The following is an 18,069-nucleotide window of genomic DNA, read 5'->3' on the forward strand; positions in this document are numbered from 1 at the left end:
GATATATCTAATATGCCTTAGAACCATTTATCATTATTAATATTACTTTACTTTCAGTTATTTTCAGGAATAAAGTCTCATGACACTTAAGACTTAAATTCCCGGGCTTCCCTAGTGGCACAGTGGTTGAGAGTCCGCCTGCCGATGCAGGGGACACGGGTTTGTGCCCCGGTCCGGGAAGATCCCACATGCCACAGAGCGGCTGGGCCCGTGAGCCAGGGCCGCTGAGCCTGCGCATCCGGAGCCTGTGCTCCGCAACGGGAGAGGCCACAACAGTGAGAGGCCCGCGTACTGCAAAAAAAAAAAAAAAAAAAAAATCTCCCAAAATGTATCTTTCATCTCTTATTATTTTGCCTTCTGTGTTTTTCTAAAAAAAATTCCATTTAAAAACAAAACATTCACTTTTGTTTAATATTTTTACACCAATCATTGAATGTTTAATTTTTATTTACTTATTTTTAATTGGGTACTTCCACAATTAGTTCCCACAGTCATACCTAAATATACCTTAATGGTAGTTCCTTCTTTCTTAACCAAGGACTTAAGTTTATGAGAACAGATCCAAATCCAATGACTTTTCTGACTATTCTGTACCTGGACCTTAGATATCTGTATCCTGTAGAATAAAGCTCATCTTATTAGCTATTTTTAGAAAACAATTTTAGGGATAAACTGGTTTTATTAGAATAAAATCTTTCATATGCCTGCAGTACAGTAGAGGTGGTTAGTTTGGTTGGTGCCCATCTTTCAAATGGAAAGAAGCAATAGTATTTAATAAAGGAGGAAGAGTAAGGAAAATTTAGGGCTGAACACTGATTGGAGAAGGAATCAAGGAGCTAAAAGACTAGTGGGTGTGGCTGAAGAGGGATTTATGTGGGAGACAGCTGTCCAATGCAAAAATCTCAAGTTGTTTGATGTATGTACGCCCCTTGCAAACCTTCCCCTCTCTCTCCCTTTGAAACCTTTAGTATATTCTACATTGCTTATGATGGTTGGTAGATGGATTTTCTTTGGGAGCATATGTGAAGATGTTCCAAATTTTTCTTTGAAGATTGGAGTTCAGCAAGAAAAATGTACGTGTAGTAGAAGTTAACACCAGGATTTCCATGAAGAGGAGGTGTGGTAATGAAATGAAACTCTTGAAAATGATAGAAAAAACATTTTTTACAGTGTAGGATTAGAAATAATCAGCATTTGTGTTAGTGTCTCTAAGACACTATGAAAGGAGAAATGTGATTCAGTAAAAATATTTTTTCTTTATACAAATATTATAACATTACCTGTTTAAACAGATCTTAAAACTCGTGACTGCAAGCTGAAGAACTATTTCAACTGATATTCAAAAACTAATATTCAAAACCACATTTATTTTTACATTATTGAAAACAGCTTTTAAGTAAATCTGCATAAGAAAATTTCCCATATAATTGAAGTTTCACTTTCAAAGTAACAGTCTTATTTATAGTTGAATGTTTAGAGGATCCTATATTATATATTTTACTCTTCATTTTGGTGTACTGTTACTCAGTTTAACCTTTTCTGGATGAAATCTGAATGTCATTCTGAACCCTAATTTTCAGTTTGGCATAGAGCAGGGCCTACATTAACCACTCAGTACATATTTAATGAATGAATGAATGAATGAACTAATGAACTGTACCCTTTATTTTCAAATCTAACCAGGAAAAGATCTGCTGCTGGTCTTAATTTTATTGTCTTAAATGATTAGCTTAAAAAGAAATTCAGTAAATGTATAAAGTGTTACACTACCTAGATCCTCATATTTCAAGCTGTTTTCCTTCTCTCTAATTATGCCCTAAATTCTTTGCTTTGGTAAAGGAATGTCACATCATAAACAGGTGAGATGTATTTGATGTTTTAGGGGCAGGAGAATATAGTAACACAGAGCTTGTTGACCTGTTCCTGAAGATAAAACCGCCTTTAGATATTTTCAGATTGTCTTCTGATGGGGAGTAGAAAAATGTTTAGAAGGACCTTTATTTACATGTTGTTTCTTACCCCCACTCTACCCATGACATTCAGACTGGCTGAGAGTGAAAAACCTTAAGGCTAATGTGGTGAAAGTATTGGCATCTAAAAGAAGAAATCATAGCATAAAACAAGCTTCTTGGTGTTTTTATTATCTCCTTAATTGAGAATCTAATTTCATAGCACTATAGTGCATAGCATCACAGGGGCTTAAGTTTTTTTTAAACAGTGAAATATTTTAGGCATAAACAAATAGGGGAAAAGGTAATAAGCATCTCTGTGTACACCACCTACCTTAAAAAATAAAACATTACAGATATTATTAAAACTTCCTGTGTTCCCTTTCCTCTACCCAGTGGAAATCACAATAGAATTTGATGTTTGTCATTCTTATTTTTCTTTTGATATTTTTACTACATATGTATGTATCAATGTTATATAATACTGTTTTGCATATTTTTTGAACTTTACATTAATGGTATTTCTATACACCTTTAAAATGAACTTCAATGTTTTACCTATTCCTATATATTGAATATTTAATCCAATCAGTTTATAGTGTTATATAACATCCTGTTTAATTATACCATGATATATTTACCCATTTTGTGGCTGATTTAACTTTCAGTGGCTTCCATTTTTTGCTATTGCAAGCAATTCTTCAGTGAACATCTTTGAATATTTTCTTGTGACCATTTGTGAGAATTTCCCTAGGGTATTACCTAGGAGTAGGATTGTTAGACCCCAGAGTTAACATAGCTTCAACTTTGCTATGTAATGCCAAATTGTTTTACCAGTTTGTACCCTCAGCTGCAGTGTTATTTTGTATCCTTGCTGACTACTTGATATTTTCAAACTTTTAGTTTTTGCTAATCCAGTGGATGAGAAATGACATCTCACTGTTGTTTTAATCTGTTTCCTTAATTATGAGTGAGCTTGAGCATCATTATGTATGTTTATTGACCATTCATATGTCCTCCCCTGAATATCTTTGTTGATTTTTCTATTGGTCTGTATTTTTTTTCTCATTGATTTATAGATATTGATATATTTTGGATGCTCTTTCTTGGTATGTTCATTACAAATGTATTCTCCCAGTTGGTAGCTTGTCTTGTCATTCTGTCTATCTATCTATCTATGTATGAAGGAAGATAAGTCTATAATTTTTGTAGTCAAATTTATCAGGCTTTTCCTTAAGGTTTTGTATGTACGTGTATGTGTGTGTACATGTATGTATTTTGTCTAAAAAACACTTTTAAACCCAAGATTATAAACATCTTTTCCTGTATTTTCTTCTAAGCATTTTATCATTTTGTCTATCATATTTAAACATTAATCTATGTTCAAATGATTCTTCAGTAACATTATTGGTAGAGATCCATTTCATTTTTTTTTCATAAGGATCACCAATTGTCCCAGCACCACTTATTATACAGTGTGTCCTTTACTCACTGATTTTTGTTTGTTTGTTTTGTTTTTGTTTTTGTTTTTTGCGGTACACGGGCCTCTCACTGTTGTGGCCTCTCCCATTGCGGAGCACAGGCTCCGGACGCGCAGGCTCAGCAGCCATGGCTCACGGGCCCAGTTGCTCCACAGCATATGGGATCTTCCCGGACCGGGGCACGAACCCGTGTCCCCTGCATCGGCAGGAGGACTCTCAACCACTGTGCCACCAGGGAAGCCCTACTCACTGATTTTTAATGCCACCTCTATTACATGTTAAATTTCTATGTGTCCATTTTGGCTTTTCTTCAGCATCTGTAGTCCACCTCTCCTTTGCCTCTTGTAGTTTATAACCTTCTACCTTTCTTGCTTGAGGCGTTTCTTTAGATTTTAACTCAGTTCTATCACATACTTGTGGATTTGGGTAATATGATTTTAATAATTTTTCACCATTTTTTTCCTACCATAACATGTATTTTATCTAGTTGCCTAGAATGCATTTCTATTTTTTTCATATTATCTCCCTTTGTTGATGGTGTTTCTTAAAAAAGGACCCATCATTCTATTTATTGATAGAAGTAATAGAGTTGAAAGTACAATGGAAAATGTGTTTGTAATCTTTAATCTTTAAAGTTTGAAAAAGGCAAACTTTCAAATATGCTTTTAAAAAATAAGTTAAGCATAACCTGCTTTTTCTAAATGACTAGTAGAGTATTTTGTTTAGTACCTTAGAAAACAATGTTTTTTAGGCAATTTGATTCTGTATAAGTAGGCAGTATATTATACTTTGATTGAAATTTATTGAGTATTAGTCCTATAATGCTATTGTTAATTGATCATCTTTATTTTTTCAGATGATTGGAATCCATTTGCATACCCATATAAAAAACTGGATTTTGGAAAATGGGAGCTGTATATCCCACCAAAGCAGAATAGATCGGTCCTAGTACCTCATGGATCCAAATTAAAGGTACTTCCCTCCCTCCTGTTTTCATTTGAACTTACTATTTTCTTTTTGCCCTGTTTGAAAGGTTTGATTTAAACTATTAAAATGTAAAGTGATGCATGATAATTATGGGAGAAACAGTGTAAATTTTTAAACAGAGGAAAATTTAAGAGAAGTCATCACAAATTGAAATGTGTTAGACTGGAATTGTTTGGTTGGTAAGGTACTGAACTTACTAGTTGTATTATTATCAACTTTGGAAACCTTATAGAAGGATCACTGAATAACTGCAAAAGTTTAGTCTGGAAAACAGAAAGTTTGATTAAAAAAAAAAAAAAAAAAAGAAACCTGTCTTCAAGTCAGCCGGGCAGAGAATTTTTACCTGTAGAGACAGACTTGATGCAATTGACTTTGTGATGAGCCACATAAATGTGGGAGGCTGTGTTGGAGACGCATGCCTTTTGGGGATACGATTTTCTTGACCTCTTTCTGCTCTTTGATATCAGGGCTGTTGCTTCTCCTGTTCTCCTTGGATTAGCCTAGGGGCCTGCCTGTCCTCTACTTCCCCTCTGCTTTGGCTGACCATGCAGCTCTGCATTTAGGGTGTGCAGAGCCAGCACAGCTGCCCTCTTCTGTCTCCTCAAGGGAGGCTTGAAGGATGGGTCCCAAAGTCTGGATTACCTGTCACAGATTTGATTACATGAGAAGCGATCTAAATCCTTTAACATTTACTTGATTTTAGCCCATGCTCATATAATTATATAATATTTCCATGTCCCTTGTAACTCTTTCCCTTCCTTGAACGTGTGATAGCATTCATAGCATTTTTCATGATAGATTCTGTAACTGAATTATATTTTTATTGGCATTTGTTATTTAACAATATTAACCAGCGCTACTTAACGTATATTTAAAATAAAAAATGTGTTGTATGTTTGTTTTGCAGTTTTTTACAAATAATGAAATTATAAGTGTACCTGACAATACTGAAATATTGCCACACATAATAGAGTTACCAGAAGAGCATATTGTCTGGAATAAAGAGACATTTTTATATGGGATAGCCGCCAAGGTTCTCCTAAATCTGAAGTGAAAAGGAGAAAAAGTAGCTACAGTATACAATAAGAGGGATTTAAATTTAATATATATAATCCCTTTTCCAAGTCAGTATAAGCTTCACGAGAGCAGGGGCCTTTGCTGTTCTGTTTGCTAATACTGTATGTTTTCAATTCTTAGAAGAGTGCCTGGCACAGAGTAGGCACTCAAAAAATGTTTATTGAATGTTAAAGCCATTTTTAGGCCCAATCTTTGAAGGAGTAAACCATAGAGCTTGATTTTTCTATGGTCTGTAAGTCCTGATTTTAGGAAACTGTGAAGCAAGGCTACTATTATAGTACCGATTTCATTGTTGCTTTAGGTCTTTTGGACATTTGTTTTGTTATATTTTGTTTTTAAGAATTGAAATTTCCAGTTTTTTAAAGTGCTGCAGAAATTTTTTTGTCTTCTTAAATTAGAAAATTTTATGGGCTCCAATTACCTACTCTTTGCATTAAATGGCAGGTGAATTAATTAATTTTTTACAGTTTTTAAAATTGAAGTATAGTTGATTTACAATATTATATTAGTTTCAGGTATACAACATAGTGATTCAGTATTTTTATAGATTATATTCCATTTAAGTTTATTACAAAACAATGGCTATATTTCCTTGTGCTATGCAATATATCCTTGTTGCTTATCTATTTTATAAGTAGTATTTTGTATCTCTTAATCCCATACTTCTATTTTCCCCCTCTCTCCTATCCTCTCCCTACTGGTAACCACTAGTTTGTTCTCTATATCCATCAGTCTCTTTCTGTTTTGTTATATACAGTGAATGAGTTAATTTTCATGTGTTGTTTTTATACATTGGGAAAAAATGATTACTAGGAATGAATGCTTATTAACATATATAGTTAATAATTATAGGCATTTGCCTCTCCCATCCAACTCTAAAACTTTTATATTTTCTCCTATGGTCTGAGTGTTTGTGTCCTCCCCCCAAATCATATGTTGAGATACTAATTCCTGATGTGATGGTACTAGTACATAGGACTTTGAGAGGTGCATAAATCATGAGCGTATAGACCTTCAAATAGGATTAGTGGCCTTAAAAAAGAAACTCCAGAGAGATCCCTAGCCCCTTTCACCACATGAAGATACAACAAGAACTCTGCAACCTGGAGAAGAGCCAACACCAGACCATGCTGGCAGCTGATCTTGAACTTCCAGCTTCCAGAACTGTGAGAAATCAATTTCTGTTGTTTGTAAGCCACTCAGTCCCTGATATTTTGTTATAGCAGCCCAAATGGACTAAGGTGCTTTCAACACTATGCTATGTACTATACTATGCTTTTCTTCATAAATTCATTTGACCTGGATGAAATGAAATAATAAAAAAAATTTTTTTTAAAGCATCTTTTACCTTTTTACTTAAAAAAAATCTATATCTAACAGTAAACATTCAAAAAATATCAATCAACTGTTGTGTAATCTTTCTTCATTATTATTCTCTAAAGATTTCAGTGAGGATAAATTTACTGGAAATTTAGGCCCAAAGTATCACTCATAGTGTTTAGATGTTTCAAATTTTGAGGAAACATTTAGATGCTATTATAATGTCAATATGGTGATATAATTAGTTTTTCACTTATGGGAAATGATTTATCAGATTTTCTTTGGGGGGGGCTGGGGTTAAATTCTCTATTAAAAATCAACTAACTTAAGGTTTTTGGCCTTTCAATCTGAAATTGTCTCTAGGTAGTCTACCTTGGTAATTAAAAATCTTGTCTTAAATTGAACTTGAAAACTTATTTCATCCCACAAGGGATTGACCTTTATAACTCACTTGTGGATGTTTCTCTTACGAATTATCTGGTAACCATTCTCAAAAAAGAATATTACCTACCATTGAAATAATAGCTTTATTTTCTTTCCAAATACCTGGTCTTTTCAACTGAACACTTTGGAAGAAGATAGCCCATTGCTTATATGGTCACGTAAATGTCTCCTTTCCATGTTTTTAAGTGAGTTTACTAAACAAAATATTTAAAAAGTAAAGTAATAAGGTGAGGACGTCAGTGAAAGACCCCACGTCAGGAAAAGTGAGAGGTCGGGGAAAGTGAACTTGAAAGGTGGGTTGGGGGCAAACTGAAGAATTCCTTTCTTTTCTTCTGATTTCCATTTTCTTCTCTTTTTAAAAAAATCATTCCTATTAATATCCATATGACTAGCAATGGCAATTAAAATTGTCTTCTTTTAAGTGTTTAGGATGTTTATGCACTTTAACTTTTCCTTGCCAAATCAGTAACAAAATGGACTAGGATAAAGGTTTTTTGATACCAGACTTTTAACCTTTTTGAAGAATCATGTATTAATCATCTAGAGCTACAATAACAAAATACTGTACTGTGGGTGGCTTAAACAACAGAAATTTAATTTCTCACAGTTCTGGAGGCTGGAAGTCTGAGATCAGCCAGCATGGTTGAGTTCCAGTGAGTTCTTTTCCTCGCTTACAGATGGCACTCACATGGCACTAATCTTATCAACAGGCCCCATGCTCATGACCTCATTTAAACCTAATTATCTCCCAAATGTCCTGTCTCCAACTACCATCACAGTGGGGTTAGGGCTTCAACATATGAACTTGGTGGGGGGCACAGTTTGGTTCAGAGCAGATCATATTGCTTTCTGAATTATATTTAGATGTTATACAATTGATTGGTAGAAAAGGGTCATGGAACTTAATACCTACATTTGCAGTTTTCTCAGATGAGACACAGGAAAGAAATTAGAGATTATTTTACATTCATATTTAATTTAATCCTCACGGTAACACTGTGAGATAAAATACTGTTATTATATATTCATTTCATAGATGAGTAAACTGACATTTAGAGAAGTTAAGTAGACGGTATTGCCTGGACTTGAATTCAGGCTTGTCTAATAGCAAAGTCCATGGTCCTAACCATTGTGCTACACTGCTGGTCAAGCTAAGGGTTCATAGAGAGAAAAAGGAAAAAACATGTGATACGGAGGAAGTAGAACTTGAGCCTTGTCTCAGGTCTAACTAATTATTTTATACCATAATTGCTTTTGCTTTTTTGTGTGGGGACTACTGTCTCCATTTTTCAGTGTGCTGAATATTGAAGTGACCTTCCCTGAGAATAGAAAGGAGATAGAAAGTTTGTGGAAAGAGTTTGCGTTTTAGAGAATAAGAGATCAGATTGATTACATAAAGTGAAACTAGTTATTGAGGGCTAGAATGAGATTGCTAGGCAGAAGGATGCCACTGGGCAGGGATGTGGCATGTTGAAAAATTAGTATCTGCATATTTGCTTAAGAAGGTTAATCTCATAAGCACTTCATCCTATATTTCTGGACTATTTTCTTGTGTCATTTCTTCATCTATTTCCTTCTCTCCACATTTTCTGTTAACTGTTTTAGGATATTCTAGTATTTCGATATTGAATCTCCTAGATTTTCTTATCTTTTTGTCAAGTTCCCCATCATTTTGACTTTCTGTTCCATTTTGAGAAGTTATCTTCCAACTGTATTATTTTAGTAATCACATTAAAAACATTTCTAATAAAATGCCTGTGTTGTCTACCTTTTGTGTAGATTCTGTCATTGTTAAATATTCAAAGATAGTTTTATCTTTTTGAAAGTATTATAGATGTTTTATTTTTTCTCCCAAGTTTTCTTCTTGTTCCCCCACCCCCTCACTGTTTCTTTCAGATTTTCTTTTCCTGTGTGTTTTTGGTTTTTTTTTAGTCCCTTGTCTTTTGTGTTGCAGGCTCTCTTGAAATGGCTGGTGATCCATGATAATATCATTTTAGAATGAGTTAGGAAAAGACAATTGAAAATTCTGTTTTTGGTGTGCTTTGTTCCTGGTGATCTTCACTGTTGGGTAGTCAGAAAGTGAGATAGCCTTTATATTGATGGAAGGAAGTGAAAGTTTTTCTCTGAGGTCATTTAGTTTTTGCAGAGGTGAATCTTCCAGTCTCTTACAAGGGATGGGTGTAAAGGGTATGGAGTGGAGGAAGTTTTATGTGGCTACTGGCATCCTTGCATAAAGGACAGGGAAAGTACATAAGGGTCCCAACTTTCAGTAAGACTGAATCCCTCTATTTTTAACCATATGATTCACACCTGCCATTTGCTATGCTCATTGTCTCTGAACTTGGAGCCTTCCTAGTTCAGTGTTTTTCAGAGAGTGAACCTCTGATCTCCCATTTGAGGGGTGAGAGGTAGCATTTTGGAGGAATACACGTTTATCTGTATGGGTTAGGGAAAGGCTCTGCTGAAGAGCCTACAGTGCCCTTGTTTAACACTGCATCTTACCTTCTGCCATAGTACTAGAAGCCTCCAGATGCTGAGTTTCCTAGGGCTTCTGTGAAGCAAACTGACCAGCTCTCTTCAGTTTCTTCCTCTGCAATAGCAGATTTTAATTTTTTCCTGTCTACTTACTTCCTTACCACTCCAACTACTTTCTAAGTTCCAAAAACTTGTTGAAATTTCTGTTCTCTTGTTGCCTCCTTTTCTGTCTTTCTCTGTTAATAATTTTTGTATTCCTTTGCTGTTATTTATTTTAACAGAAGTTTGGTAGGTTTGTTATTTTGATTACACTTCTTAAACCCCCGTATTTAAAAGAAAGCAGAAAAAAAATACATCTTCCAGATAGAAGAATATTTTATAATTCTGGGGCCTCATTTGAGTATTACATTCTTATCGCATGCCATGATTATAAAATTTTGGTCAGACTGATTATTTCTCGCTTGTGGTGTCTTTACATATTATTATATGTGATAAAGATTTTCTTCTCTATGACCCACAGAAAATCCTTTACTCACTTCACTTGTTACCTGGTTCAACTTAATCAACCTTTAAGACCCTGAAACATCTAATTGTGGGAGAATGTGTAGGTCAAATTAGATGCACTTTCCTTTACCACAGAGCTTATAATTCTGTGTTTGCAAAATACACCATGAATGTTAATGAACCTAAATAACGTACTAAGAAATGGTCTTCCTCTGTAGATGAGAATAAAGACTTTTTAATTGATTCATTTTTCTTTTGTTTTTTTCTGAAGCTCTCTAGAATGTTGGCAGGAAACACAAAATAAATCTGTAAATTTCCAAAGCAGTCTTTTTACCAATATTTAGCATAACTCTGTTTGCCTAGAGGGTGGGTGAGGTAGAAAGTGTGAGTGTTTCCTTCTATTTTGAGAGTGCTCCACATTAATTTATCAGATTTTACTCTTTTTCTTTCTTAATATCTTAGTTAGCACATATTTAGTTTTATATTTTCTGCACTCGACGTATTGCACTGTTTTCCCTGGATGTATGTGAAGAAATAAAAAATAAAATGCCTGCACTTTGAATTTATTGCCCACTTGGAGAAAGTGGGCAATACTCACCCACTCACCAAACTCACCATAAACAAATGAGTCACTTGAGCATTCTGTGGCTGGTAAGGGAGTAGAGGAAGAAGCTTATTTATTTTTGAGAGGTTTATAACAGGAAAGTAAGAATAAGTAAATAGAATATGTGGTTGTTTCTTTTTTATATTTGTTAGTTCCTTTCATTTTTGGTTAAATATTAATAGGGCTAAGAGGGGACCCAAGAACGAAGATGACAGGGAGAGAGGACAAGGATTAGAGATAGATTCTTAGGAAACCGGAAAGATGGAAAAGAATAAAGGTCACAGGTTGAATAGTTAGTTAGGGAATGATTATGGAAAGAGATGCATTTTAAGCTTGGTCTTGAAGGAGTTAATGGATTAGATTAATGAATAGGTTGTCAGGGGTCTATTAGAGAATAAAAGAAAATAAAGTTAAGCAAGATTATACAGGAATTAGCCAATTCTATATGAGAGACAGTGGTCAGTTTGACTTGTATTGACTTATGAAGATGTCACATGTGTAAGGAGACTAAATGGAATAATGAATCTATTTTAGGAAATTTTACTCTAAAAGCGTGCAGGGTCCTACAATTGCTAAATTTTGACAGAGATTATTTTTTGCTTTTTCTTAAATCCTACATTTCTTACTTTAAGAAAAACCTCAATAATTAAAAAAAATGAACAATTTATTCTTTAACCTGTGGTGTTTTTTGACCCTTAATGATCTTATTTTTTTTTCCCTCAGAAATGTTCATTCTCTCTCTTCTAGAGCATATAAAAATGCTGAAGTAATCTTATTATCAATGAACAAAAAATAGTCACTGTTAATGGATCCTGAATGTTCTTTCTTTTTCTTTTATGTCATAAAGATTCCTAGAAAGAAGAACTTTACTATCATGTACATCTTCTCTGTCTATACCCTCACTTCCAATTCATTGTTTTCTATCCTCTCCTACTCTGATTTAATAAAAAATAAAGTAAAATGGTCCAAGTAGCTGGTGATGATAATTTAAATTTAAGACCTATGAATGAAGCAATATAAATCTCATTTACCATTATGAATCATTTGAACCACATATTCACATTAGTATTTCATATAAATTTATAGATGATTTCTACTGTGTCATGGCCTGTGATAGGATCTGAATCTTCTGCAGTTCCTGAGTGATCATTTCTAGTTATGTCATGGGTAAAATACATTCTTTTGCTGTGTACCACCTGCCAACTCAAACTTGTCATAAATCATTGCTTTTGCAGCTTACTTGTTAGCACTTTCTTTTCTTAAGGCACATCCTGTAGAAATTCTTTTAGTGATGACTTGAGATCTTATGTATTTGTCTAGGATTTTATATTTCTGGTTTTGTCTTATATCCAGTGTTGCTGATAAAATCTTGATAATTTGATTTTTATTCCTTTGTATGTAATCAGCCCTTTCTCCTGGTAGTCACTTGGATTTCCTCTTTATCCTTCATGTTCTAAAAATTTCACTATTCGCTGTCCTAATACAGGATTTCATTCATTACTCTTTTCTTGAAATGGTCTTACCCTCATAAATCATCTTCTCCTTGGTTCTCATTTTCCCCCCATCCATTTTCATATTAGAGCCATAGTCATCATTGTAAAATTTGAAATCTTCTCATGTTATCCTTCTGACTATAAACCTTTGTGATAAACTCTCCCCACACCTGATTTGGTTATAGACAGGGTTTTCAAACTGTGTGATAAGAAGCTGACCAGGTCAGTTTTCAGATTCTCCAGCACTCATCTGAAATAAGGAGATTCCTTTTCTGTTTTATAGTTGGGCTCCCATGTATGTTTATGTCTAAATAATGATTTCTTTGTTTTAAAAGAATTGAAGAACAATGACCTCTAGGCTGAATTCCATACTCCTTAGCTTACCATACAAAGCCCTCCATGCCCTGGCCATTGGGTTCCTCTCCGGCTTTGTCTTTATCCTTGTCTTAGTCTGTTTGGGCTGCTATAATAAAGTATCATAGCCTAGGCACCTTATGAACAACAGAAATGTATTTCTCCCAGTTCTGGAGGCTGGAAGTATGAGGTCAGAGTGCCAGCCTGGTAGAATTCTAGTGAGGGCTCTTTTCTGACTGCCAGCTTCTCATTGGTAATGTCTCTTCACATGGTGGAGAGCAGAGAGAGGAAGCAAACTCTCTAGTGACTTTAATAAGGGCACTAATTCCATTCCTGTGAGCTCCACCCTCTTGATCTCATTCTAATACTAATTACCTCCCAAAGGCCCTACCTCCTAGTACTATTACACTGGGTGGGGGGGTGGGTTTCAACATATAAATTTTGCGGGGGGCACAAACATTCAGTCCATAACAATAAGGTATACTGTCCATACTAAATTACTTGCTGTTGCTTAAATGCTGTTCTGGTCATATCTCAGCAAATGCAAAGACAGCATCCCTTTTATGTGGAATGGCTTTCCCCTATTTTAGTAATCTGACAAACTCCTAGTCTTTGATATAGAGTTTATATGCCATTTATTTTTGGTGAAGTTTTTCATAATCCCGAACGCCACTTTCTACTTACCAAATATCCCTTCTGCCATAAGCCTCTCTAGAGCCTGTTTCCACTATACTCACTGTGATGATATGTACTTTTAGAGTGTGACCTTTTTGAGGACAGGGTCAGTGTCTTGGTCATCTTTGTGTCTCTGGAACCTAGTAATATCTGATTCATAGAAGCTATTCAATAAATGTTTATTGACTGCATGGATGAAAGGGTTAGGAATCATTAGGTAAGTACACTTGCTACAGTTGGAAATATTTTTGCATATGCACATTATACAGAAAGTGAAAGAAATTTATAAAGTGTGTTTCAGTAATTTTAAATTTTCTATAAGTTTAGGCATCTTCAGCCTGTAGAATTGCTGTTTATATGAGGAATGCTGTTGATACCAGGGTTAAAGACAAGCAAACAAAATAACTGAAGTAAGCAAATATTGGTCTGGAAATCACAGTTTGTTTTAATGAGTCTTTAGCATTTTCTATGTTACTTTTAAAACAAAGATTCTTGTGAGTCACTGTCTAGAGAACTTAATATTAGAAAAAAAGTTTGCCTTTCTCCTGAAGATTTGAAATGCTTATTTTCATCTTATGGTTCCCCCCCAGCTCTTTCTGTTGTCTGTCAGAAGACTTAAAACTTAAGTGAATTGTACACTTGCAATAACCATCCAGCTCCAGTCCTAGACCATGATCTTATCTCCTTGCCCTCCAGCCCTTCTCTCCTTCTGACCACTTTCATTGTAACTGCTGATTTTTTCTTCTCATTTTATTTTTAAGTATATTATATTTTAAAATTGTGAGTAGTCTTTTTTTCTTTTTTTGGAAGTAAGAAGAATATAAATTAAATGTACATAAATCTGTGAATAAGGGCAGGGAATTATTTCAAATCAGGATTCAAATCTGTTTTAATATTTCTTTAAATCACCTATGAATAAATGGACAATGCCTAATTCTTTTTCCTTATATAGTTCAGAACCAGTTAGTTAGGAGGCTACAGAATGGATTTACTATGGGATGTGCCAGAGGTCAGAGTGTTTAGGCGTTTAGATGAGTACTATGAAGAGAGAAAAGTCCACTTATGGGATGATGTCACTCTTACCCCAAATAAATAACTAGATGTTACTTCTCTCTGCATAAAGCACATATCATCTCTGTTTTAGACTTTTTCCTCATGGAAAGCTTTCTCTAACTTTGAAGAATATTTGCTTTTGACACAATGAAATAGAAATCTGGGATGCACTGTTGCTGTTATGACTGTTTTATTTAAGGCACAATAGATTATGGTGAAAGAAAAAATAGTTCAAATGTCTCTTTCACATATGTAGATGAAAACTTATTACACCTTGCATATATTAAGCCTGATTTCCTAGTTTTCCATGGTAGGGCTCAGGATTAGGAGCTGCTTGGATTATGTAGTTTTGTTTTCCCTTTTCATTTTCATCTAAAGCCCTGCAGAGAATAGGAGATTGTTGGTGAGATATCAATGGCAGTGTAGGGATTGCTTTCTGGAGTCATTATGAATTAAGAGCTAATGGGTAGCTTTCTTTGATAGCTCGTTTATAATTGAGTACAGATAGATGAAAATCAAACACAAAGGGAACTCAATTTTATCATTAATTTTGACTTTGTTTAACAGATGATTTCTGGGCACCACAGCAGCCTTCCTAATTTGTCTGTGTATGATGAAGAAACTAATCATACACAGCTCAGAGAACAAATAACATACGTTTCCCAAAGAGGTCACCTTCAGAGACAAGTACAAGGGAAAAAAACCCCGCAAACCTGTTGATTTCTTTCTTTTCTCCTATGTTTTTTCTCTGTTTACCTTCTTTTAAAAATGCAGTACGTAAAATAATTTCATAATTTAAAATATGCAGTGATTGACTATCCAGAAGTTATAGCCTAAACTAGGCTATAAATATAATCCGGTTTGTTCCTTGTAAAAGGCTTCCTTTCTTTCTTTCCTTTATCGGATAGCCCTTACTATGTGCCAGTTACTATTTTAAATATTACAAATATTAATTTATTTAGCCCTCATAACAGCCCTATTGGGAAAGTCCTATTATCAATCTTCCCCATTTTTTCAGATGAGGAACTGAGGCACAGAGAGATGACATAATTTGCTCAAAGTCACATAGCTAGCTGATATCTGGCAGAGCTGGGATTCAAACCCAGGAAATCTGGCTATAGAGGTTGTGTTCTTAACATTATGTTATGTTGCTATAATATATTAGTTTAATTACAGCTCCTGTGATTTCTTGATAACTGTTTAAAAACACCACCAAGCATAGCCTTTGGCTAAAATGATAAACCTTTGCAAATCCTAATATGTTTTTTTAGAATACATGTTTTCCTATGAGCAAGTAGCAAAGACAGTAATGCATTTGGGAGCACACAGAAACAAATTTGACATTGTTTAATTTTTAGGAATATTCAATAGAACATATGCTATATGTAATATATATATTTAAGTATACACAAACACATTTGTACACACATGCACACGTGTATATTTTATTTTATACACGTATATATATTTTATTTTGTCAAGGACCAAAATAACAGTGTTTGAATAAAGATAGATGATTGTTTCTCTTTGAAGTAAAAGTCTAAATCAGTAAGTGCTTTGTGGACAGGCTGCTTCTGCTACATGTGTATGTTCAGACCAGGTTCCTTACATCCCATTGGTCTTCTATCTCCAAGTATGTTATCTGTATGATAAACAACACTCACCATCTCTCTGTGTTTCTTGCAGAAAGAGGAAAACAAGGTCAAGGCATTCTCTTTTAAGGATGTGAACACATCATTTATATATACATCCTTTTGGCCAGATCTTTGTTACATTGGCTATCCTAGCTGCAAGGAATGTTGAGAAATGTGGCTTTAGCTTTGGGGCCATTTGTCCAGCTAAAATTCAGCAGGTTCTGTCTTATTTAAAGGAAAATAGAGGGTTGATTTTGGAATACAATTAGCATTTACTGCTATAGCCATTTAAAAGGAACTTTTTAAGGAAGAATTAACCTTGTGCTAGAAACTCACTTTTTTTATACTTCTCAGAACAACTGTAAGTAATGTATCCTTTTTTTTAATTTGTTATGCTATAGAAACACATTGTTTTAAAACTTTTATGATTTAATTCATTATAACAGAAAAAGTGTGGTGTTCTTAATAATAAAAGAAAGAAAATTTGGAGGATATAGCTGATAATATTAATAATATACACTCAAGGATATAACTAGTATTATTCATAGAGTGCAATCATAATGGTATGGTTTTAGATCATTGCAAACACCAACATTAAACAAATAAAATGAAAGTAAAATCCTAAAGCAATCTGGAATTTATTAGATATTATGTGAGGCTTAAAATTTTGCCATTTTTGGAAGGATGACCAAATTATCATGAAGTGCCAGTCTCACTTTTAATGCTATTTTTAGTTTGACAACAATTTCTGCACAAAATAAGAGCAGGATTTTAATGAAAGCACTGCATGTAAATATAGCAGTGTGAGATGTAAAAGCATACTGAGCAGAATCAGCAACTGACAGCAACTAGGCTCTAACCTGGTTTTCTTGAATAGCACAATTGAGAATGTAAACCAACCACCTCTGTGACGGAGAATTCATAGGACAGCTGGATGGGTACTGTTGAGATACCTAAATTTAAATTAGGGTTCAAGAAGAATGATTTCCCTTCTCTTCTTAAAAATGCTAAATTGGTATTGGCTCTAATCATTTATTTTTTGTGTTGGTGGCGAGCATTTTTGAATACGCATACTTAAATCTTCACTCTTTTTAAAAAAATGTTCTGTAGGAACATCAGATAAGAAGGAAAGGGTGTGAGCCAGCATTTATGTGTAAAGTTGTAATAATTAATGAAAGTGATTTTCAAGATATTTTACACAGTATTAGAAGAGCTTTAGAAAGAAGACTGCTTTTTAAAACTAGTAAGTTGGTTAAACATTTTAAGTGCAACCATTAGTAAATGGAATCTTATTAAAATAATTATATTCTCAAAATCTATCTTTTCTAAAAGATATTTTAGGATAAAATTATTAAATATGGGGAGGACAGAAGCACCTTAAAATGTTTCAGTTATATCCTTGAGAGAATATTTTAAACAAAAATACTTTTGGTAATTTTCATATCCTCGTAGGAGACCCGTCAGCATGCTGGTTTTGGCCTCTCTGTTCCTTTACCTCCTCTGCTCTAGGGATCTTACCCTTCTCCCAACTCAGTTTCACTAAGTTGCGTGATCCACAGCCATCCGCTGTGGTGATCATACTGTAGATTTTGCCTTTATTCATAAACCCTTCATTCCCCATGTTTTTGGACTCGCATGTCCAAAAAACTCTGTGTAGCAGTATCCCGAAGCACTGGTTCTCAAACTTTAGCTCGTATCAGAAACACCTGCCAGCCTTGTTAAAAGACACACCCCAGAGTGTCTGATCCAGTAGGTCTGGGATGAGTTTGAAATTTTGAATTTTCACAAGTTCCCAGATGATGCCAGTGTTGCTGGTTCAGGGACTATAATTTGAGAACAGTTCAGAGGACTCTGTTATTTCTTAGTACATCCATTAGTTGATAATGCTTTAAAAAACAAAACTGTGTCCTCAAATCTTGTTTCTTTTTCTTTTCTTTCCTTGTTTTGTTTGTTTTGTTTTGTTTTAATTTGTAGATCTTGAGGAGGTCCCTTGCAAGAACATGTTTGTTTTATTTTGAC

At 34.4% G+C, this 18,069-nt stretch overlaps 1 protein-coding gene across 1 annotated transcript in view; it reads left to right on the forward strand.

Annotated features, from left to right (window-relative positions):
- Positions 1-18,069, forward strand: part of GBE1 (1,4-alpha-glucan branching enzyme 1) — a 295,070-nt gene that overhangs the window by 101,651 nt on the left and 175,350 nt on the right. Inside the window, exon 3 of the mRNA XM_079923113.1 lies at positions 4,287-4,402. Coding sequence (XP_079779239.1) covers positions 4,287-4,402 — 116 coding nt within the window. The remainder of the gene's footprint in view (positions 1-4,286; positions 4,403-18,069) is intronic.

Source organism: Stenella coeruleoalba (genome assembly GCF_951394435.1).
Source record: "Stenella coeruleoalba genome assembly, chromosome: 5".
Lineage (NCBI taxonomy): Eukaryota > Metazoa > Chordata > Mammalia > Artiodactyla > Delphinidae > Stenella > Stenella coeruleoalba.